We start from the raw sequence: 25,210 nt of genomic DNA on the forward strand, positions 1-25,210 counted from the left end.
TCCTCAGTTTACAAATGAAGACACAGTAGTGCCCAAAGTCTCACAGTTAAGGATTTAAATAAACTGAACTTTCTGACTCAAAATCTCATTCGTGTCCCACTCCAAGAAAGGATATATGTATGTATTATGTTTTGCTTGTTTGTTTTGAACATGGTTGTTTCTCTCTATCCAGCCATTCAGACACATAGGAACTCAGGCGTGTGCGTGTGCAGACACACACAGACACACACACACCCCTATGTATCCACCTATATGTCTGCAGATCTATCTCTGACTCTGGAAAATAGTGCAAACTTCTATCATCCTTTATCTTGAGGTGATGAGATGCTCTGCATATACATAAATCGCATAAACAACGTATTTGTTATTTGTATAAATTGTAATTTATACAATTTATGTATATGCATAAATAAGCTACAGATGAGGTTGTATTTTCACACAACATTATACACTGGGTAAGACTTCTCTAAGCGTATTTAATCATGATTTTAATCACAAAGAAGCCTTTAAACCCACGGGAGCCTCGCACAGCCAGCCCCAGCAGCGCGCCTCCTCCCCGCAGTCCCCGCCCCTCTTCACCGGCCCCTCCTGGCCGGTCCCGCCCCGCCCCGCCCCTTCGCTCCTCCCACCGTGGGGGTGCCTGGGAAGAGGCGGAGAACAATATGGCGGATGGCGAGGAGCCGTAAGTACTCGGGCTCTGCAGGCGCCCCGGGCCGGGCTGGGCTGTGAGAGAGCGCGGCGGTGGGCGGTCGCCGCCTCCACCCGGGGTCCTCCCACCCTCCGCCCCGTCCCCTCGCCCCCCATCCCCTCGCGGCGCCCAGTGTGTAGCGTGATGCTGACCCTTCTTTTATTCTCTCTTTCTTTTAGGGAGAAGAAAAGAAGGAGAATAGAGGAGCTGCTGGCTGAGAAGTTAGTGCTGCCGGGAGGCCGGGGCCCTCTCCGGGGGCCCCCGCCTCCCTTCACCCCAGGCCTAGGGGACCAGCCGCAGCGGGCCCGGGGGGCTGGGAGGGGGGGCACCCGGAGCGCAGGCCGCGCGGCCTCATCCCCCCGACCCCCGCCCGCAGCCCCAGGGGTCCGGCGGGCCCTCCTGCTGTCTGTCTCGCGCGAGCGATGGGCCCGGGTACCGCGCTCAGGTTCCGCGCCGGCCCGCCGGGGTGCCTAACCTAAAGGTCTTGCGGAAGGACCCTTGCGCCCCTCTCTTCCTCCATCCCAGATTGTCAGAGCCGAGACTTTGTGAGAAGGGAGTCTTATCAAAACACACGAAAAGGACGATGGGCCGTTTTTTGGCCTTTCGAAAACACTGAGACCAGTAGTATTAATTGCAAACTTTTGAGGAGAACTTTAAGTCTGGTATCGTACTAAGCACTTTAGTCAGTTTTGCAAAATCATTGGCTCTGAAAGGAGAGTGTTGCCTCCAGAGAGCTTTCATTTTCCATGTGTTACACACCTTATTTCATATCAGATGCCTAGTTTTGTGCTGGTGAGACAGGTTTAAACGAAGTGTGTTACACCCCGCGCAGCATCACCTATTTTTTCTTCCTCCTTATTTGGGACGGGAAGAAAATGCTCTTGCAGTGGGCGTGGTGAGTTAGTCATTTCTGTGGCAGTCCCCAGTAGCAGGGCCTTAGGTATCTCAGAAAGTTGAATTTTAATCTCAAGAGAACTTGGAACAAGTTTAGTTTAACATTTCTTCCCACCTTTCATTTCATTCCACTTTTGCTTAAAATGACAACGATTTGAATGTTTACTATATACCAAGTATTGTACTAAGGCCTCTATGTGGATTATCTCTTATCATTCTGACGTTAAGAAGTAGCTACAGACAGGCTACAGATGAGGTTTATGACTGTCCAGTAATCTGCTGAAGGTCACAATGCTATTAATTGTGGAACCAAATCCAGCTGTGACATCAAACCCTGTGGTCTTTATTGCTAGGCAATACTTGGTCCAAAATTGGATATTACTAAATATGTTTGAAGGTAGAAATTGTGGGATTGTAGGAAATTTGAAAATTAAAAATAATTACAAGGAAACATGAGTCTTGCAATGAATAGAAAATATATTTTGTTAGAGGAGTCCGTCCTTACTAGATTGTATGTTCTAAAAGGTTTCTAGATGGTATTGCCTATCTGTGACATAATTATAACCTAAAACTTTCCTTGTGTTTAGTGGCAATAGAAGCCACCTTATAGTCCTAAGAGATTCTTTTTTGAAAATTAGGACCTCAGAGAAAAATGTGCATAAGTTTCTCTCATCAGAAATAAATTATACCTTTCAAACTTGGAAAGGACACATGAGTTATGTTAGATGTCAAGCATTAGGATTCTGGAAGTGGAGCGATTTTTATTTTGGTTTTTGTTTTTTCTTGTAGCTTATATTTTCTGTTCCAAGGCTGTTCATAGAATAGATTGGGCAGTTTGCAGTGTTTAGTAAATTCCAAATGTTTAGAAAGCCCATTTCTCACTGATAGATCAGTATCCCAAGTTTGATTTTAAGTTATTTTAGGAACCCAGAAACATATTGATTATTTCCTCAATCTGTTCTTACCTTTACATAAACTATATAATAGCAAGAAAAGACAATAAAAGCATAAGTGTAACTACATTGAATATTACCCTTTGTATTTGAGCAGGTCTGGTGTGGTTACCTTTTCATGTGGGGAAACCATATTAGTTGTAGGTGTGGCTTTTTCATACTGATCTTTGCAGCTGAATTTACTGTGTTCTGTGCAGAATGGCTGTTGATGGTGGGTGTGGGGACACTGGAGACTGGGAAGGTCGCTGGAACCATGTAAAGAAGTTCCTCGAGCGATCTGGACCCTTCACACACCCTGATTTCGAACCGAGCACTGAAGTGAGAAATGTTTATTTTTAAATAACTCCTCTAATAGTTTTATGTTGCAAATATAATAAGATGCTTCCTTTTTAATTTACTCTTATAATAAAAATACTAATAGAATTGTGTAAGTTATCTTGAAATAGTAAATAGAATATTTGCAACTGATTTTATTTGAATAATATTTGAGTTATTTTCACATTTTTCAAATGTAATATGTTAATTTTCAAGAGTAAAATGACTTTATAACCTCACTTAAAATTATGTTATACTTCATTTAAAATGCCAGTTTAAAATTACTTGTGAGACACACCTTTTTAATCCTTGCTATGAGAAATTTAACTTTCATAGAGATACAGATGTGCTTGCTTAAATTTTGAAGTTTATTTGAAATGAGTATCTTTACTTAGAATTGAGTATAATTAGTTTTGGAATTGAATATAATTAATTTATAAATAATTAGTTAGAATTCAATATAATTAATTGCCTGTTAAAAAAGTATAAAAAGTATGTGACTGCTGTATCATAGAGGAATAGAATTTGGAACTGGTAGTGTCTGACTTAAAGCAAATGTTCAATTAGAAACAACTTGTTTTTTTATTATGGGATGGGAAATATTCCTTTACAGTAAATTTTTTATCTCCTTTTATGTTGATGAAGAGATACTGTTTTGAAATAGAAGTATTGTGCTGCTCCTGAATTTAAGGTGCACACTCTTAGGTTTGACTTGTCTTATCTGAGTAACCTGAGTAATTTTGGACAAAATTGACAGTCTTCTGTATTTCTTTGGATAATCCAGCATATTTTCTTAGGCTTCTGATTTTCTTTTTTTGCAGGGGTGAGGCAGGGAGCTAATAATTTAAGATTCTTGTATTAAGTGGTTGTTTCAAATTATATTTCTGCTGATAGGCAAAAAATAAGAGTTTTACCTATTTTTTCTTCCTGCCATCTCCTGTTTTGTAAGTGTAACCAACTGTATGGAAAAGCAGCTGTTATTGTTCTTACCCCCCCCCCCCCCCTTTTTTTAAAGACCTCTAAACAGCTTGTGCAGTTCTTGATCTTCAGTTCTTATGATTTTTACACTTTTCTATTTGTAAGAAGTCAGCTAAATAATTGAGTTTAATGCTCTCCTTTCAAAGTTAAAAAAAGAGACAACTATAAACTAGGCAAATTTTTTCTTGTTAGAAATAGTAGCTTTTTAATTTCAACCAGTAAAACTCAATTTAGCAACATTAAAGTTGGAACTCTCAGAAATCATTCAGTTCAGTTCAGTTCAGTCGCTCAGTCGTGTCCGACTCTTTGCGACCCCATGAATCGCAGCACTCCAGGCCTCCGTGTCCAGAAATCATTAGGGTTATACAATTTCTGGTTATACCTTGTTCATAAATTTAAATAATTTATTAATTTCAGAGGTTGCTCTTTATCTTCAGTTGCATTTTTCGTGGAAACAGAGAAACTCTTTTATGGTTTGTTGCTTTATTGATGGTACTTACGGTTTTTATCAACTAGATTTTAATATGCCTTTTCGTTCTTTACAGTCTCTCCAGTTTTTGTTAGATACATGTAAAGTTCTAGTCATTGGAGCTGGCGGCTTAGGATGTGAGCTCCTGAAAAACCTGGTAATATATATATAAAATATGTACTTTCCTTCTCTATGATAATTAAACCTTTTTCCTTTTCTGTCATTCCTTTATTATGATTGTTAACTGTTTCTCCTGAGCCTTTGTTAGATAAGTTTAGCAGGTCAAATTCCAGATAGTAATTAAAATGATGATGTAACTTAACTTTTTAAACCCTGAAGTCCTTGGCTATAAAGTAATGATTGATAAGACATTTTTATTTCTCCTTTCTTCTCTTCTTTTTATCCAGCAAATTTTTGTGCTTCCTCTTGTAAAGTGCTTGTTAATTCAGACAAGTAAATAGCAGAACTGTTAATTCATATTTCACATGTAATTTCAAAGTATTTATTATTTTGTATGTCCCTCAAAATAATCCACTTAGGTGAATAGGACACTATCTCATTTTATATAGAGGAAGACACAGGTTCAGGGATGTTAAATGACAAGTTTTTTCTGGCTTATGGTGTTGTGCCTGGAATCTAATCCAGGCCATCAGTTTTCAGTCAAGTACTTCACTGAACCATTGTGTCATTACATGATCTAATCATACGGTAATTTTTTTTGATAACCATGTGGTAGTAGACCCATAAAATATGGGAAAGCTAAACCTTTTTTTTCCCTTTTTTGGTCAGTCTGTTTTAAAAGAACATCATGTCAAGAAAGGGTACTTTTTAAAAAGCTATTCCTATGTACTGGATGGAATCCATAATTTGTGACTTAATTAGTTTCATTGACTTCTGATAACTACAAAGTAGATCTTTATAAGACTTTATCAGTTTATTTAACAAAAATGGTTAGGGGAAGAATTGATTGGAGCTGTTTTATGCTTGCTTTTTGATCAGTATGTGGAAAAGTGGAAATGATAGAGCATACTCCTTAGAAAATGAAGCAGGTAACAGCCAGATGATGAATCTAGTCAGCTTTGGGACCTAAGTTTAAATATAAATAAGCACATTACTTTTACTAGGAAACACTAACGTTACTCCTAGTGAGACTGCAAAAACTTAATACACTTCCTGATACTTAGTACTATGCTTGGTTCTGTGGGCATTGCTGATCATCATGATGTATGTCCTTAGTGAATTTGAAGGATCATTGGGAAGACATCTCTCACAAAATAAATAGCCGTATGTATCATATAGGGCTTACCAGATGGTACAGTGGTAAAGACTCTCCTGGTCAATGCAGGAAATGTGGGAGATGCAGATTTGATCCCTGGGTTGGGAACATCCCCTGGAGAAGGAAATGGCAACACACTCCAGTATTTTGCGTGGAAAATTCCATGGACAGAGGAATCTGGTGGGCTACATTGTGCCCTGAGAGAGAGACAGAGAGACAGAGACACACAGACACCCACACACAGACACACATACATGATGTGCCCTGTGAGAGAGAGAGAGAGAGAGAGAGAGAGAGAGACACACACACACACACACACATGATGTGCCCTGTGAGAGAGAGAGACACACACACACACACACACACACACACACACACACACACACACACGATGTGCCCTGTGATAGGATGCCAAAATGACAGTACTTTATTAGATACAAACACCCTTGCAGCACAAGAACCAAAGGATTTAGGAAATACAGGCTGTGGTTTTCATAGGCATTGTATGGACAAATCTCCTAAATAGTTAGCTTTTTTCCATTTCAAAGCTGTTACTTGCAAACATGATAGATACCGGTTTAAAATGTAAAGTAATTAGAGGTTAGATCTGAGGAATAGTCATCAAGCAACTTCAGAAGTGGCCTTGTTACTCAGTGCCTTGTAATAATCTCTTACATAGAAGAAAACTGGGTTTTCAATTTTACCACTGGTTACTTTGCTTGTTTCACACATAAATAACAAAAGAGAGATACATGCATATTTTCTGAATTGATCGTAAGCCCCCAAAGGCTCACTCTAAAATAAAGGATATGACATTAGTATTATTGATTGAGCAAATATTTATTGAACCTCTTTCTCTATATACCAGGTACAGTTTTATATGCTAAAGATACAGCCTTGAACAAAACAGGCGTTTGTATATTGAAGGCTTCTGTTTTAGTGGAAGGAAAACACAAGTGAACTATGTTGTATGTCAGATGGTAATAAATGCTTAAATGCTATGGAGAAAGGAAGGATGAAATAGAGATAGCCTGGCGGGAGGGGAAAGGGTTCACAAAAAGGTGCTATTTGGGCAGAGAGGTGAGCAAGAACATTCTAAGCAGAGGGAGTATCAGGTGCAAAAGCTGTGAAGTGGGAACATAACTGTTACGTTCCAGGAGGACAGAGAGGTCATTGTAGCTAAAGCAGAAGTGAGGAACGGGGCATTTTCTAGGAGGATGTATCAGAGAGAACAAAATGAGCTTGGAGTGAGAGTCACAAAAGGTTTGAGGTGCTGCTGTAAGAACTTTGCCTTTTACTCTGAGTCAGGAAGTCATTGGAGGAGGTTTAAGTCTGTGAGTTGACTCCATACGACTTTAACCTGGATCGCTGTGGCTGATGTATTAAGAAAAGGCAAGAGGAAGAACAGATGAGGAAGCTGAGAGGCTGGTGTGAAGGTTATTGAAGTCACCTAGGCAAGAGATGATAGGTAGTCCCTTAGAAGAGGGAAGTAGTACTGGAGGTGGTGAGAGGAGGTTGGATTATGAATGTTTTGAAGATGAAATCAATAGGATTTGCTGGTGGGTTGGTGTAGGACATAAGAGGAGTCAAGGCTGACATGATAAGGTTTTTGCAGTGAGCAGCTGGAAAGGTGGAGTTGGCTTTCACTGAAGTGAAGTGGGCTGGGTAAAGAACAGATTTGCTGGTTTGGGTCAGCAAGGGTGATTGGCTTTGGTTTTGGAAACTGTTAAATTTCAGATATTAGTATCTGTTAGATGATGGTTTACCTTATAAGATGGTCTGAAATCGCCACAAGTAACCAAAGCTAATAAGTGCAAAGGCGCCCCAAATTCTGGCCAGTAAATGAGGAGGAAAATTCTTGAGCGTAGTGAATGGGAAACCAATTTTTAAAAAGTGTTCAGTGCTTGCTTCAGCAGCACATATACTCAAATTGGAATGATACAGAGAAGATTAGCATGGCCCCTGCGCAAGGATGACACGCAAATTCATTGGACTCTGTGGGAGAGGGTGAGGGCGGGATGATATGGGAGAATAACATTGAAACATGTAAATTATCATATGTGAAACAAATCACCAGTCCAGGTTTGATACATGATGCAGGATGCTCAGGGCTGGTGCACTGGGATGACCCAGAGGGATGGGATGGGGAGGGAGTTGGGAGGGGGGTTCAGGATGGGGAACACATGTACACCCATGGCGGATTCAAGTCAATGTATGGCAAAACCAATACAGTGTTGTAAAGTAAAATAAATAAATAAATTAAAAAGAGAGAGAAAAAAGAATTGATTAATATATTAAAAAAATAAATAAAAAGTGTTCAAATTCTTGTGAGTGAGGTGACCAGGTGAAGAATGTGTTTTAAGGAGGGGAATCGATCCATATACTCTGCCAAATACTTGAGATGGGTCGTATTAGAGAGCGTCAGAGTTGGTCATTGGAGACCACTGGTGACTGATAGGTGTGGTTTTCAGTGGAGTGAGAGCTTGTTTACAGCAAGTGCAAGAGAGGAATTTGAGAATGAAAGTATGGACAACTCTTACTATAAAGAGGGCAGAAAAATGGTGAAATTATTACCAAGTGATTGAATTTGATTACCTAAGTAAACTGACCATGGCCAGAGAAGCATAATTGAGTCTTGAGACCTATTTTTTTTTTTAATCTGCTAGTAAGTTTGAACACCTTGTACTGTTAAAATATGTGGCATTATCATTGAAACACAGGAGTTTTATTGCCTTTCTCTAGCTCTTTGATTGCTTGCTCTTGACTCTACTTTCAAGGTATTTCTTTTACATGTCCAGCGTGTGTATATATATGTATGTGTGTATGTTTATAATTTTACAGTTATTTCTGATTGGCAGCATGCTTACATTAATATAAATCTTGTAGGAATTACTTTCAACAGTATTCTAGAAAAGAATAGCAACTATAGTTAAATAGTAAGAATAGTAAAATTAAAATATCTAGCAATGGCAGCAGCAAAACAAACTTTAACAGATGTGTTTATGGGATTATGAAGCAACCATAGAAATTTTCAGTTATTCTTTTTGGGTTATGGATTATTTAAAACTGAGTACCTACACTTTTTTGACCTTTACAAGAACCCTGAGTTTTATATACCTTGTATGACTCTTTAACCATTGAATACAATTGTGCATAACTTATTACTGAGAACTTGTAGATTTAAGACCACTGAAAAGAAATTAAAAAATTTTAAATGTGACGAACCTTTTGCTTAATTAGATTTTTTTTTCCTTTTATTCTCACAGGCCTTGTCTGGTTTTAGACAGATTCACGTTATAGACATGGACACTATAGATGTTTCCAATCTGAATAGGCAATTTTTATTTAGGTGAGTTTTAATATCCTATTTTAAAATTGTGGTAATCATTCGAATTTGAGTACATTTTCAGTTTAATAAAAAACTACTGAGAGGATAATGCTAATTTTGTTAAGAACTGTCACTCCTGTCTTAGGTAAATTTTGCAGGAAAATTTTGGACATTCTGGCAAAAATAGTTTTGTAAACAAATACATGTTTTTGTTAATTTTAAAGAAATGTCCAAAAGGTGAATGTGATCTTTGGGATGATCGTGCCTTGAAGACACCGAGTTCCGCTCTTTTCCTCCTGTTGATTTCATAAGAGAACAGTAATTGTATATTAGGCCTTAGTGAGATATATTGGTAGGGACTTATGAGCCAAGACTTGAGTGGTGGTGACTCTGGGGCAGTGAAGTTATGACACAGTTTGAATTTTTTTTTTTCAGTTTGAACTTTTTATAGAAGGTGAAATAAGATGGTGAGTTAAGGAGAGAAAACCCAGGGGCATGTGAAATGTAACTTGCTCCTAACTTGCTCCTTATACCTAAGGATAATTACCTTAGGTATAAGTGAAATGTAGTAAACATCTAGGAGCGGCTTATGTGGAGTGACTTTAAATACTAGAAGTAGTCCTTACATGCAGATCTGAGGAAAAGTTCATTAATGAATATTACTATGTAGTGTTTAGGGACTTGAATGGCTTAGATAAAAGTGTATTTGTTACTCAAAGAATTATACGGACGGGCTTCCCTGGTGCCTCAGATGGTAAAGAATCCGCCTGCGGTGTGGCAGACCTGGGTTTGATCTCTGGGTTGGAAAGATCCCCTGGAGGAAAGCCTGACAACCCACTCCAGTATTCTTGCCTGGAGAATCTCCATGGATTGAGGAGCCTGGCGGGCTATAGTCCATGGAATCGCAGAGTCAGACATGACTGAGTGACTAAGAACAGCACAGAGTTAAGGACTTTTTTCTCTCTCTATAGTGATCACAGAGTACTGACAAAAGGTGCTCAAATAGTCTTAGGATGCAGGATGAGGTTAGGTAACAGAAAAGATAAAATTAACTTTGGGAAAGATCTTAAACAGGTTGAAGAATGGGTTAAACTAAGTCAAGTTAACAAAGTATTGTAATTGTACGGTGAACCCTACATTTAACTTTTAAGGTTTTGTTTGTATTATTTTTCAGCCCTTGACATTTCTCTTCTCTTGATAGAAAGAGTTTGTGGGCCCTTTCTAGTCTGACAAATATTTAGTGTAGGACTGCTCTTCAAATGACACCTCCAAATTGATTGGTTATTGATAATAAGCTGTGCCCTTTAATATAGGGCTGAAATAATGATTGAAGATCATAGTGACTGAAGATCTGTGAAGTGCTTAGGATATATTAAGTACTTTCTGAGCTCTTTATCTATATTACTTAATTTAATCTCAGAGCAAAAACCCCACAGGTTTTTTCTGGTTAAATAATTAGGCCAAGATACCTTGCAAGGATGATGTGTTGCTGTATAACAGTGCCATTCTTGCATGGATGATGTGTATGAAAGGCCATTTTACTCAAAGTACAGTTTTTCAGAGGAGTAATTGACTCCCCTAATTCTGGAATGGTAGAGTAGCAGTTCCTACAGAAACCATCTTAGAGTTCTTTTTTTGGGATCAATTATGAAAGCACATATAATACATAGTCTGAAAGATTCTTGAAACTGTTTTATCTACTCTGTATACCTAAAGAACTCTGTCCAGTGTAGTTGGATGCAATACTGAAATCAAGTTGCTTGACTTATGCTAGAGTCTCTTGTAATTACAAGTTTGGACAAAGAATAAAACTCTTATCAGAAGTTTTGAGTCAAAAAGCATTCTGCCTTGTTGGAGAGAAGAAATTTGACCTGTTAAAGCATTTTTTAAAAATTCCTATTTTATTTATTTTTAGCATTTTATTTATTTAGCACCAAAAACATTTTGTGTTGGGGTATAGCTGATTAGCAATGTTGTAGTAGTTTCAGGTGAATAGCCAAGGGACTCAGCCATACATATACATGTTAAAAATTCCAATTTAAATAAAATATGATTTCTGATGCGCACAGTGACTGTTTAATTTTCATTTATTTTTCAAGTGTTTACTCTGTGCTTAGCTAGGGAAAGAGTACAAAGAGATGAGTATGGTAACTTTCTTCCAGTTGTTCATAGTCTGGTAGGTATGATAGACCTATGTATGTAACCAAAAATCATACTGTGAAAAAGTAGTAATGAAGTGCTTATCATGTGTACCTGAGGAAGTGATTTATTCCCGTGAAGAGAATGAGGAAATATTAGGAAAGAAAAATACCATTCAAAATAAGCATTCGTACTGAGATTAGAAGAGAGAACTCATGTCCTTTCCTGTCTGTAACTGAGGTTATTATCTAGGAGTAACCTTTCGAGGTCTTTTATTTTTACCTTCTTGAAGATAGTGGTAGCATTTGCAATTCTAGATACTGCCTTTGGAATTATTCCTTCAGAAACCATAGTTGTGGCTGCTTATGGGATACAGCATTTACTTGTCAATTAGCACACATGGGAAGAAGTGGGTATGTGAACACTCTCGCATCCCTAGGATCCCTTGATTTTTTTTCTGCCAAGACCTGCATAATAACACCTTGAAGTTCTGAGATTCAGGGCAAAGACATGGAGATCTCTGGATCTGGGATAATTTTTTACGTTAGGAAACACAACGTTGAGAAGTGGCTGGGAAACATGCTGTTGTTACACTTTACCTTAAAAAACTTCATATTTTCACTTAAATACTTAATTAGACTTGGCAGTACTTAAAAATACTTAATTTGGAATATCAACAAGGGTTTACATTTAGTGTTGAATGACTCATTATTCATCAGAAATATTTAGGTAAAAATATTCCTTCTAAATTGCCTCCAGATAAATTCACTGTGGATATTTTTATATATGAAAGTAGATTATGTAGATAATCTAGATTTACATCATGAATGATAATTTAAATATAATTTTTTCTGTAGGCCTAAAGATGTTGGAAGACCTAAGGCTGAAGTTGCTGCAGAATTTCTAAATGACAGAGTTCCTAATTGCAATGTAGTTCCGTATCCTTTTGACAAATAAGTTACTCAATACTTAACTATTTGAAGCTTTTTATTTTTATTATTATACGAGAGATGTTTAACACAGAGAATACAGATAGGCAGTAAAAATAAGCAGCAGCAGTAAGCTTATTACTGACATATCTTTTGGTAACACTTTGTTAAATGTCCTTTCAGTCTTTTCTTTTTAAGGTTATATAAAATGTTTTTTGCCCTAAATTAAGCTTAAGTAGCAAGTACCTTCATTTATTTGCCTTATTGTCTTTAATATAAGTTTCAATTGCATATGTCCTCGACTAGACGCTTAAGTATGTAGGCTGGATAATGGTAATCTTTCTATCGCCTTACCATAGCAGGCAAAGTAAAGAGTCAGTATATTATTAGTCAAATGAAAGGTGTGTCAGAATAAATATATTTTTATAAGAAACATGTTTTAAAAAAGGACTATGCATACTTTGTTGATTCCCATACCTTTAGATCCAGGGAACTTTTAGTATTTTATGGAAACTTAGGAAATGGGATTTGTTATGTTGGAAATACCACAAGATACAAAAGTCGACATACACAAATCAATTGTATTTCTGTATACTAGCAGTAAACACATGAAAACTGAAATTTAAACTACAGTGCCATTTATAACTACTCAAAAAAAGGAGAAATGCTTAAGTGTAAACCTAACAAAATAAGCATAGGTCTTGTATGCTGAATATTGCAAAATGCAAATGAAAGAAATCAAAAGCGATCTAAATAATGGAATGATAGTGTTCAAGATCTGGATGATTCAACATAGTAAAGATGTCACTTAGCCCCAGATTTGTGTACAATTTGTATATAAGTTTCTATCAAAATTCCTGCAAACTTTTCTGTTGCTCTAAGCAGGATTATTCTAAAATTGATAGAGCTAAGGATTACGTAAGACAATACTGTGAAAGAAGAAAATTGGAGAAATCACTGGCCATTTCAAGAGCTATCTAAGTACAATAATCAAACTGATGTTGCCAAGGAGAGAGAATAGACATAGATCAGCAGGACAGAATAGAGAAACCAGAAATAGCCACATGCAAGTATGGCCAATTTATACTTGACAGAGGTGCAAAAACAATTCACTCTAGAAAGGACCATCTTTTCAGTAAATTGTGGTAGCAAAAAAAAGGAAAAAGCATCTCAAAACTCAACATTGCAAAAATAAACTCAAGATAGATCATAAGTTAAGTATAAAATGTAAACCTGTAGAACTTTGGAAGATAACATAGGAGAAATAGCTTTGGGATGCAGGGTTTGATAAAAATCCGTAGACCACATCAAAAGAATAATCCATAAAAGAAAAAAAATGGTAAATTGAGTGTCATCAAAATTAAAAACTTTTGCTCTGTGAAGGATCTTGTTAGGATGACAAGATAAGCTACACACTGGGAAATACTTATGAAGTAGGTATCTGACAAAGGATTCATCAAGAATATATAAGGAACTCTCATAACAGTAAAAAGCAGTGAGAAAATGGACCAAAAATATGAAGGGATATTTCACTAAAGAAAATAGTAAAAAGCTCATGATAAGATATTCATTATTACTAGCTTTAAGGGAGATCCAGGTTATGAGCACAATGAGATTTACTACACACGTTTTAGGATAGCTGACATAAAAAATAGTAATGAATGTTTGCAAAGATACAGGAAAACTGGAAATGTAAAATGGTAGTCATTTGGAAAATAGTTTGGCTATTTTTTAAAAAAATTTGAATATATACTTTACATACAACTCAGCAGTTTCATTCCTGGGCATTTACCATCTGTATAAAAACACCAAAGTAACCAAAAACTGGTGACAACTCAAACATCCATCAATAGGTGAATAGTATTATTGTACTGAGCAATAAAAAACTAACTAATGAAGTACAGCTTGGATGGATATCAAGAGCATTATGCTGAATGAAAAATGGCAATCTCAAAAGGTCATATACTGCATGATTGCATATAACCTTCAGATGTCAAAATTACAGAGATGGAGAGCACGTTAGTGATTGCCAGGGATTTGGCATATTGGAGGGGATAGATGTGACTGTAAAGGGGCAGCAGGAGGGAGATACTTGTGGTGCTGTAAGAGTTGTGCATCTTACTTGTAGTCGTTACACAGATACACGTGCATTTAAATGACAGAACCTAACACACACATTGTACCAGGGTCACATTTGTGATTTTGATATGGTACTGTAGTTTATATGTGATGTAACCCTTAGGGGAAACTGGGTGAAAGAAATATGGGACACTGTGTACTGTCTTTGCAAAAATAAAAAGTTTAAACATGCAAATACATGTCCTTATAGGGAAAAAGAGAAAAAAAGAGTGTGTACACTCTTTGTCTCTCTGCCTTATTTAGATCTGGATTGAAGAGATGGCATTTCTTGATCTGGCTCCTGGGTCTCCTATTTTTGTTTTGCTACTCTTTGCTCTGGTTCTCTTTTGACTTCCGTTTTCTAGTTGCAGCTTATACCTCTCGTTTGCCTGGTAGTCAAAAGGAATAGGGGTCTTGGTGGGTGAGGGCTAGAATTGAACACATTTCTTTATTTGTAGGCCAGAATAATAAAAAAAAATCTAGAGCACACATACTATGTATTGTCCCTCTTTTCCATTTTGGTTTTTAAAGTCTGCAATGGATGATTTGTTTTAGGGGAGTGTAATTTATGCGTTACTAAATGAAATCGCTCCATTTAGAAAAAATTTTTAAAAATGTTTTTTTTTTGCATATGTATGCTATGCAGATGTTAAGTACTATGATTCACACTCACAGCCAGTTTTGAATGGTGTTCTCTTGGCACCCTCCAGGCTGGGGAAAGCCTGCTAATATGGTGCAGGTTGGGCAGAGAGAGTCTCGAAAAACTGAGTTCAGTGAGGAAGGAAGGAAATTCACCCTTCCCCCAACAAGGGGAAAAAATCAATAACACATCCTTAGCCCCTGAGAAAGCTATCGGAAACATCTGTGTTTTCTAGAAATTAGTTTTGCAGTAACTTTTTTTTTAATTGCCTATGTCTGACGTATAAAACTAAAAATTTAAGGTGTACAGTGTATTAATTTGTGCAGTACGTTAACTCCTAGAATCCCCTTTGTAAGTGGGAACTATAGCATACCCTTTCCCTTCACTGAACAAATTTTTATTGCCTCTCTGCTTGATGCTGATGGTTGAAGACACACATTCTATTTTCCCAGAGTTTATGGTTTTACATAAGAATTGCAACAGAGTAGAAAGTATAACAGAGATACAATTATACTAATAAGGAGGCTTGGGGTTGAGAGAAACTATTCTATGTCATTAGGGGAGAGGAGTGTTTAGAAAACATTTTTTTCAGGAGGTAGGATTGTTTTCTTTTTACCAGATTCCTTGAATTCCATTGCTTTGAACACTGATGACTTATGTCTTGTTTTAAATATACATTTATAATTTGATCCTGTGGCATTGTTGAATTCATCTTACAAGTTAAAAATTTAGCCGCTTAAGTTCCTTTACTTATATTCAGACATTTCAACAAGATTCAGGATTTTGACGACACTTTCTATCGACGTAAGTTTTCCACTTGAAATTCAACTCTCACTAAATTTTTATATTTTTTAGTTGCTGTTTACGGATTGCTAGCTATTTTATTGCTATTTCTTTATTTGCTTTCATTTCTTGGTGTTGGCTTTTCAGGAATGATGTTGACTGACTGAAAGGAGGATGGCACTGTTTTTTAATTCTTAGTTGGCACCATTAGCTGCATTTTTATATGCTGTTTTGAGTAAGGATTACTTAAGGATTGGAAGCTGTGTATGTTTATTTTAAAATGAAAAATGTTTTTTGTTTCTTAGAAATTGTGAATCATTTTGTGTGGCAGCATTTTTAAAAACTCAACTTGGATTTTTTTTCTCATAGAATTTCATATAATTGTATGTGGACTGGACTCCATCATAGCCAGAAGATGGATAAATGGCATGCTGGTAAAGACTTAGTGTTTTTACAGTTCTCTGAAGTTCTTCCTGCTGCTCTTAACATACTAAAAACGAGATTTTATGTCATATTTTTGAAAAATCAGAGTTTATTCCATTTTCAGTAATAGACGTAGTTCCTTGTTTATTGCCATTCATTAATTTACAGGCTTGGATGTAAATTGCTACTAATGTAATCCCTTGATTTGATGTGTTAGTATTCAGTAATGTGATTGACTTTTAGAATTGCTGAAAGCATTCTCCCTTTTTGAATTCTTATCCCCCTCTCCTTTTAAACCCTTGAAACAATTTTCCTAGATATCTCTTCTAAATTATGAAGATGGTGTATTAGATCCAAGCTCCATTGTCCCTTTGATAGATGGAGGGACAGAAGGTTTTAAAGGAAATGCCCGGGTGATTCTACCTGGAATGACTGCTTGTATTGAATGCACACTGGAACTATATCCACCACAGGTAATCACAGAAGTGCCTGCATCTGTTTAATAGTATCCTGGGGTGAAATAAGGGTTGCATTATTAAGATTAGTCAATATTTAGGATTTTTAATTAGGAATAACCATATTTTAAAAGGCATGCTAAGAAGAATGAAATACGATAATGAAATACAAAATTTCCCTTTTTTTAAGGAAAGATACAGACATAATGTATCTTCCCTGATGGCTCAGCAGTAAAGAATCTGCATGCAGTGCAGGAGACATGGGTTCCATCCCTTGGTCCGGGAAGATCCACTGGAGAAAGAAATGGCAACCTACTCCAGTATTGCCAGAAAAACCCCACGGACAGAGGAACCTGGTGGGCTCTCGTCCCTGGGGTTGCGAGAACTGAACATGATTGAGCGACTGAGCACACGCATACATAGACGCAATATGATCATTGTGATGCTATTCTGTTCTCGTAATTCATTTCTGTTAGTTTTTTATTTAGAGAATAAGGAACAGGGGATCAGTTAGAAAGTTATATGTTGGGATAGAGCTGTAATCTGTTTTGTTGGGTTTTTGCCTGTGTTTCAAGGATATGAAGACATCAGAGATGAGAATGTTATTTCCAAAGATGAGGCTCTTTAATTGCATTTCCACTTGAAAGGGCATTTAGAAGTCTGATTTAGAAATAATTTTATTAGTTTTTATTTGAAATTGATTTGTTTTGGTTAATTTTATATCTTACAGATTTAAATCTTAGTTAAACATAATAGAGTACTCATATTTAAGAATTTATTCACTCCTATTCTTCCCGTGTTCTAACAAAGCTTAACTTTATGTATTTGTTTAAGTGTAGAGCAAACCTATTTTCTTAGGGAGATCAACCTAAGTGAAGTGACTTAGATCAGCTGTGTTAATTTCAGAAGCATTCTTAATAGTATTAAATATTTTGTTTCTGTAAGTGGAAGGCTAATATGAATAATAAGAAACTTTACAAACTAGATCATAACTAGAAGTTACATTTTAAAATAATTTATTTAAAATCCAGTAAAAAAGGCAAACTGTGTTTTTAGGTTAATTTTCCCATGTGCACCATTGCGTCGATGCCCCGGCTACCAGAACACTGTATTGAGTATGTCAGGATATTGCAGTGGCCTAAGGAGCAGCCTTTTGGAGGTAATAAACCTAATTTCATAGTTCAGAATTACATAAGATACTTGTCTATATTATTTATTTGGACATTTACCTTAAAAATAAGTTGATTTATGTGTACATGTTTCTGTCTTCAGTTCCTTTTTTTTTCCCCCCTTTCCTGACAGAAGGGGTTCCATTAGATGGTGATGACCCTGATCATATTCAGTGGATTTTCCAAAAAGCCCTGGAAAGAGCATCACAATATAATATTAGAGGTGTTACATACAGACTCACTCAAGGTAAGTAATTTTCATTAATAACGATCTTAAGATGGTCCCTTTTTCAGAGGATGTGATGCTTTGGGGGAAATAATTGATAAGTGATTTCAGATAGTACCATCCCTCTGCGATTCAGTAAAGGTGCTCTGGAAATAACAGTTTCCAGCTGCCCCAAATTTGTTAGAAGGAAACTGAATTTACTCGAATCCATAGCACTTCTTACTAGGAGGAATTTAATCATTGAATCTTATTTACTCAGGCTTAGAGGAGTCCCTGAGTCATCCAGGTCAAGCCATTCATTGACTTTATCTTTTGCTGAAGAGCAGTTTATCCATTTCTGGGGCAATCATTTCACATTTGGACAGTATTGTTACGACAGTTCTATGTATTGAAGAGAAATCTCCATCTTTTTTGTGTGGGCTGGATATTGTCTCAGAGTATGCCATATGCTTATGCCATATGTAAATTTAATTCTCTTTCAAGTAATGGCCCTTAACATATTGAACCCTCCAAACTGTTATCACTCCCATCAACCTTGCTAGTTCCTTTAACCCATCAACATGTTTCCATGACTCAAATTCCCATCATGCTATTTTCTTCTAACCATATTTCAGTTATCCATACTCCTCTGAACTATCCAGGTGAGAATGCAGTGCTCTAGGATGAGTCTTAGGATACACTTCTGAGCATTGATGCAGTCTTAGAGGAGGCCAGGGTTTTGTATTATTTGTTTGTGGGTTTTTTTTTTCATTTATTTTCATTAGTTGGAGGCTAATTAGTTTACAGTATAGTAGTGGTTTTTACCATACATTGACATGAATCAGCCATGGATTTACATGTGTTCCCCATCCTGATCCCCCCTCCCACCTCTCTCCCGATCCCATCCCTCTGGGTCTTCCCAGTGCATCAGCCCTGAGCGCTTGTCTCATGTATCCAACCTGGGCTGGCAATGTTTGTGGTTTACATTGATGCTATACTTTTGATTCCTTCAGGTTACTGTCTGCTAAAATCTGGACGTTTTTTTCACATATGCAATTGCTAAGCCACATCTCACTGTTACGGATTTGGCAGTTTTGGGGGATGGCATTTTTTTTTTCTTTATATTCAAGTATAGGCCCTTTTAAATTTATTCTTAAACTCATCCTGCTGTTCTGTATATATGTATGTATTAGGTTGGTGCAAATGTAATTTCAGTTTTGAACTGTGAATTTTAAATTATTGTAACTAGGCTCGAACACATCTTTATTAATCAAAATAGGAACCATTATTAATCAACACATTTTTGCCAATGAAAAATAAACAGCAAGTAATAAGTCATTTAGTAAAAAAACATAAAGTGAGAAATGCACATTAAAATGATGTATAACATAATCACATTTATTTAGAATGTATTCCAACATCAAATGGCAGATTTCAACACTGCAAAACCAGTTACTTTTGCACCAACCTAATATGTTCTTTATGCCTGCCAACTTAACGTATTCTTTTTAGCTTCATATCACTTGTTTTGGTAATATCTTTTACCTCTTTTCCAAATACTTAAAAATTTTAACAAGACTAAAGTGGCTGAGAACAGATAATTGAATCATACTTCTGGTCAGGACCTTTTACATTTATTCCCTTCTGTTGATCATATGTTCTTGAATACTTCATGTTTCTTTATCTTGTTCACAAGGATGTCATGAAAGACCTTTCCAAATGCTCTATTGAGGCTCATCTTCCACATTTCCCTGGGCTCCAAAGCTACTCATGGTAACCAAATGAGGTAGTCTTGTGACTTGTCTCAGTAACAATCCTAACACTCAGTTTTAGTGACTAATGTTTCTTAATGTATCTACTCATAGTTCACCTTTCTTAGAATTTTGTTCAAGATCATTAAGCTCACCAGAAAGAGCTTTGTCCTTCTGAAAATCTGCCATTTCTCTCCTGTAATTATTTCCTTATGTTTACTGATGTTTTAGTAATGTCATTTGAAAATTCTATTCTTACACATTCCTTGTTGCGTTTGTACACTCATTGTTCCATTGTTGGGGCTTCCCTGTGGCTCAGATGGTAAAGCCTCTGCCTGCAATGCGGGAGACCCAGGTTTGATCCCTGGGTCGGGAAAATCCCCTGGAGAAGGAAATGGCAACCCACTCCAGTACTCTTGCCTGAGAAACTTCACGGACAGTTGCCTGAGGAGCCTGGTAGGCGACAGTCCATGGAGTTGCAAAGAGTTGGATATGACTGAGCGACTTCACTTTCTTTGTTCCATTGTTCTGACCTGCTTTGTGTTCCTGGAGCACACCAAGCATGATCCCACCTTAGAACTTCAATAACTCGTGATGCTTTTGCTTGTAATTCTCTTCCTTGGATTCCCCTCACGGTTGGTTGCCTGTCACTCAGGTATCAACTTAACAATTTCCTGATCATACCAACTGATAATGACTTATAAATCATTCACTATTTTACGTTTTTATAATTGCTCAGAATTCAGATAGCCTTGTTTTCCTCTATGAAGAATATTTCATCCTTACACTCTGATTCATCCCTGTTCTGGGACCTTTGCCCCTGCCATGTACACAGTTGCACTTTCCCCAGGTCATTGCATGAATGGGTCTTTTTCATGGTTTAGATTTCTATTCAAATTATCACCTCCCCAAGGAAACCATCTAATGGACTCCTCCATCACTGTAAGATAATTTTTTTTTTACTGCTCCTCTGTACAGCACCTAGAATGGTATCTGGCATATAATCCACATTTATTTGCTAATTGTTTGAATTAACAAATGAATTCCGTTTGTCCTGATCGGGAACTGCAAACTCATTTCTGTGTATAGTCTTATTTATCCTTCCATACCTTTTAGCAAGGCTTGGTGTGTATTTCTTAGCTTGATGTTTGAGAGCCTTGACAAACAGTAGAGAAGCCAAATTGGAAGTGGAATCCAGATTTTTTGAGGGGTGAGAGATGGGTGAATCTTCTATTGGACAGTGTGTCTTCAGCTTCTCACTGTTTGTGACAACCTGTTTCTCCTTCCACTATATCCTGCTCTTTGTGGTTCACTGGTGAGCTTCCAGGAATCATCAGGAGGTTAGCTCCTCCCTATTTCCTCTTTCGGAAATTGCACATAACGGTCAGATGGTCAGAATTAATTTTTTAAAACAGCTTTCCAGCTCCTTAACTATCTTCCTTTCACATCTTCTTAGATATTTGCCTTTTTTCTTAAGTTTTTAAAACCTGACCTGCCAGCACCTAAAATCTTGAAAGCACATCTTTCAGGGCTCTCTCACAGTCTAAGATAATATAGCTGCTTTGATCACAATTTTTGTTTTCTAAAGTGAACAGTACAAATACAGTTACAGAATATTTATTTTGTACTTAAAAAATGATTTTAGGTGGGGCTTTGGTCATTCCTAATCTTTGGATACTAATATGAAAAAAGTGGGGTAGAAATAGAGAACTGTGTTTAATATTTTGTATAGTCCATGTTGTAGAGTGAAACAGTGTTTAGGGGCAGTTTTTCTGTTTGTCTTAAATTTTTGTGAATAGAATGGCTAAAACTAATAAACGAAGAAAAACTCAGTAACTTACTTCTCATACTTCCTCAAACCTTATTGAGGATAGTATAGTATACTGTGTCAGTTAAGATTATGCACATTAGGGCAGACCTGGGTTCATATATCACCCCCATCTCTTACAAGGTGTATAGGTGTGGATGCTGTTCATTTCTCTCAACCTCATTTTCCTTATCTTTAAAATCAGAGTAATAAGACTAACATGATGTTATATAAACTCAGTAAAATTTTATTTAATCTTCATACTGTTCTTGGAGCAAAATAAACACCTGAAATTTTAGGAGTTATTAGTATATTATTGTCTCATCTTTATATAAAACAGTGTGAAGAATTTACTTATCTTTCCGACTATAACTTAGGATTCTGAACATGCTGTTAATAGAAAATAATATGAGTGTGAAAGAAGATTGTTTCATGGTTAAACTTAAGTCTATTTTCTGACCTGAAAGCCTGAAAAATCAAGTAATGGGCATGATATTTAATAATAATCATTGTCTAATTTAAGATACCTACTTATTAAAAAAGGAATAACCATATTTTAATTAATATATTTTTTAGGAGTAGTAAAACGAATCATTCCTGCAGTAGCTTCCACAAATGCAGTCATTGCAGGTGAGGAAAAATGGCCACTACTTAATTTTATTTCCATCCCTTCAGATTTTCAGTACCTAAGTCGGTATTTCTGCAGCTACATGATCTCAGAAAACTAGTGTTCTGGAGATTTGATTATCTTCTTGGGTGGATGGTAGTATAATTAAGCTGCCCCCAAAACCACAAGACAAGCTATTGGACCTTGTATGTATCTCGTCTTACATTATTTCATAGATAAAGTGCCCTATAGTAAGAAGGCATTTTAGTGCCATTTCTTTTTAATCAGTATAATAGGCTACTCGGTCTGAAGAAGAGAGAAGAAAACTTGTAATGTTACTTTAAAATGTTACTTTGTCATTTGGGTTATACAAAACAAATATAAAATGTTATATTCTCAGTTTTAAAAAATAATAGTGTTTTTGTATGTATTTTTCTATTTATTTTGTAATCAATAGCCTTGTAAATTTATGTTTTGATTTATAACTAACTTCTGTTTTAAATGTCTAATTTTTATTGAGTTAAAGCATCTTTATTTTCTTTCCTCATTAGCTGTGTGTGCCACTGAGGTTTTTAAAATAGCCACAAGGTAATGAGTTTCATTTTTAGTATGTATGTAAGTCTGTGTTTTGATCTGGCTCAGTTATATAAAAATAAACACTTTTTTCATTACAGCGCATATATTCCCCTTAATAATTACTTGGTTTTCAACGATGTAGATGGACTATACACGTACACATTTGAAGCAGAGAGAAAGGTTAGTAGTAGTATACTAATGAAAGCTTTTTTGATTATGCATACTTTGATTTTTAAATATTAATTACTGGTTGGAAATGTGAATGAAATTTCCCACACCCTTTGTAAGTATTTTCTGACTTCCAGAACCCTACTTACTATGTATCTTTTGTAGTACAGCCTCAAATAAATACTATGTAGTGAAATAATTTAGGGAAAATGACCCGCTGGGAAAAGCAGGTTTTAAAACATAAAAATTTGTTCATAGGAAATAAACGACTGATGATAAAACAACTTGATTTTTATTTCATCATTATAAGTAGACTGTTATTGGTGCATGTGTCACTGTGGCTTGTGTTTTATATGTAGGAAAACTGCCCAGCTTGCAGCCAGCTTCCTCAAAACATTCAGTTTTCTCCATCAGCTAAACTGCAGGAGGTTTTGGATTATCTCACCAATAGTGCTTCTCTGTAAGTGTTCAGGACTTTTGTTATGTTGTAGAAAAAAATTTGTGATTTTAAAACTTTAAAAACTAGAATTGTTTTTTTTGAAAAATGATTCTGATTTTTTTTTCTTATAATTTAGGCAGATGAAATCTCCAGCTATCACAGCCACATTAGAGGGCAAAAATAGAACACTTTACTTACAGGTGATCAGTGTTCAGTTTTCCACCCCCATCCCCCACAAAATTACATTAAAAGTTTAATTTCACTTAATGTGCTTTACATTATTATTTTCTAGTCAGTAACCTCTATTGAAGAACGAACAAGGCCAAATCTCTCCAAGACATTGAAAGGTATTTTAAATGAGTGTATTTACTAATGCTAATCAATTTCTTCTATTTTTTTTTCCAGTAAAAGTAATAAAGAAAGGCCTGTTTTAGATTTGCTCTTAATGCTTTTGAACGGTAATACCATTCTAATTAGTTATATCTTAAGAAACATTAATAGAATTAATTGTCTTTGAGTATTAAAAAATCTGTGCGAAATCAAATATAATATTACCTTGATTAGAGAGAACTGGATTTTGATGTTTGTTTAGACCATAATTTGCTATAGTTTATGAATGTGTTATCTCTTCTTGGGATTTTGTTTTTTTTGCTTGGGTTAATTTAGCTTTTTTTCTTTTAGAATTGGGACTCGTTGATGGACAAGAACTGGCAGTTGCTGATGTCACCACACCACAGACTGTACTATTCAAACTTCATTTTACTTCTTAAGGAAAATAAATCTGCACATAATAGAAAACTCATGAAAATATTATACTTTGTGGATGCTAAGAAATATAATTGATGTCATTTTTAGCATTAGTGTTGCTGGAATTTGACTTTTTAAAATATGAGCCACTTTTTAAACTTTATACCTTTCCCTTGAAGACAAAATTTTGGGGTTGGTGCTTGTGAGCATTTTCATTAGTGATATGGAAAATGGTGCCTGGAGAGGGAGATTATGAGCAAATCTATTGCTTCTTTTAGAGGAGGAGGCAAATACCCTCTTGTATGAGAATTTGGTTATGGTCAAAGAATGCATTCTTCGGTTTTCATTTGAGCACCCACATATACAAAAAGATGTCCCTTAAAAAAAATAAGAAAATTTAAGTTTTAAATAACATTAAATACTGACATCTAGAGCATATGTTCAACATAGCCTTGCTTGATTTAATATTAATTGTGGCTGTCCAAATGAATATTATTGGAAAAGTTACCTTGTCCATAATAATTTATAAATGGTATATAGCTGAACACCTGTGCATGGAAATGGGAAATATTTTCATGTGTTTACCTTCAGTGCCAGACGCCAGTATGCATAACATTAAAGCCAAGACATGGATGTGTAAAAGAATTTAATGTTCAAACTGTTATTACTGATGCTTTCACATTATTTATTAATAAAATCATATATTGTCTAATTTTCTCACTGAAATTTTAAAATATATTAAGTAGTTCTGTCCAGATGTAGAAATAATTTTAAAATATGTAGCAGAGTTACTAATACAAAAATTTTATAGTACTTGAATTAGTACTTTAGCCACAATAAATACCTACTGATTTAATTTGCTCTGACATAATAATGTAATGAAATGGAATGACTTAATTTTTATATGAAGGCCTCTTGAAATGCTTTTTCCCCTTCCAAAAGTCTTAGGCTTAAAACAGAATTAAACCTAAGTACTGAAAATGAGTTTTAGTATCTTAGTGTGGGAACATATAATACATGTTCTTTGTTTTTCTGTTTAAATGCTTTGTGATTATGTCTCACTGGGTTAGATTTTCATTTATTTTTATTCTTTCTAGTTCTATATTGACAAGTAATTTGTTTCATTATAAAAACATGGTATAAATTCATACGATTTCCTTAAAAAGTTACACAGTCAGTTTATAGGTACTGTATACAGATTCAGCTTACAGGTGCTATATACAGGTACAACAGTAATTCTTGTGTAAGTAGCCTTGTGAGAACGTGATAGTGTATCTTCATCTGAGAGCCGAATAGAATTGGAAATTTAGGTCATTTACCTCAAACTACACAGTTAGAAGTCTTGGAAGGAAT

The 25,210-nt window shown here is 35.9% G+C and overlaps 1 protein-coding gene and 1 pseudogene across 3 annotated transcripts; both read left to right on the forward strand.

Annotated features, from left to right (window-relative positions):
- Nucleotides 1–601: 601 nt before the first annotated feature.
- On the forward strand, nucleotides 602–24,569 carry UBA3 (ubiquitin like modifier activating enzyme 3). 3 transcript variants are annotated; one of them, XM_043886993.1, is made up of 18 exons: nucleotides 632–682; nucleotides 868–909; nucleotides 2,733–2,853; nucleotides 4,374–4,454; nucleotides 8,840–8,922; nucleotides 11,898–11,978; nucleotides 15,488–15,531; nucleotides 15,880–15,944; nucleotides 16,251–16,406; nucleotides 17,445–17,547; nucleotides 17,691–17,804; nucleotides 21,897–21,950; nucleotides 22,479–22,515; nucleotides 22,602–22,683; nucleotides 23,031–23,131; nucleotides 23,247–23,310; nucleotides 23,403–23,457; nucleotides 23,792–24,569. In XM_043886993.1, the coding sequence occupies exons 1-18, from the start codon at nucleotides 663–665 to the stop codon at nucleotides 23,878–23,880; spliced, it is 1,392 nt and encodes a 463-aa protein (XP_043742928.1). In that variant the 5' UTR covers nucleotides 632–662; the 3' UTR covers nucleotides 23,881–24,569. The 3 variants fall into 3 exon arrangements, with proteins under 3 accessions (XP_043742930.1, XP_043742928.1, XP_043742929.1); XM_043886994.1 differs by having other exon boundaries at nucleotides 636–682; nucleotides 17,694–17,804; XM_043886995.1 differs by lacking the exon at nucleotides 868–909 and having other exon boundaries at nucleotides 602–682.
- Nucleotides 7,474–7,572, forward strand: LOC122683347 (annotated as a pseudogene).
- Nucleotides 24,570–25,210: the final 641 nt, after the last annotated feature.

Source organism: Cervus elaphus, chromosome 24 (genome assembly GCF_910594005.1).
Source record: "Cervus elaphus chromosome 24, mCerEla1.1, whole genome shotgun sequence".
Lineage (NCBI taxonomy): Eukaryota > Metazoa > Chordata > Mammalia > Artiodactyla > Cervidae > Cervus > Cervus elaphus.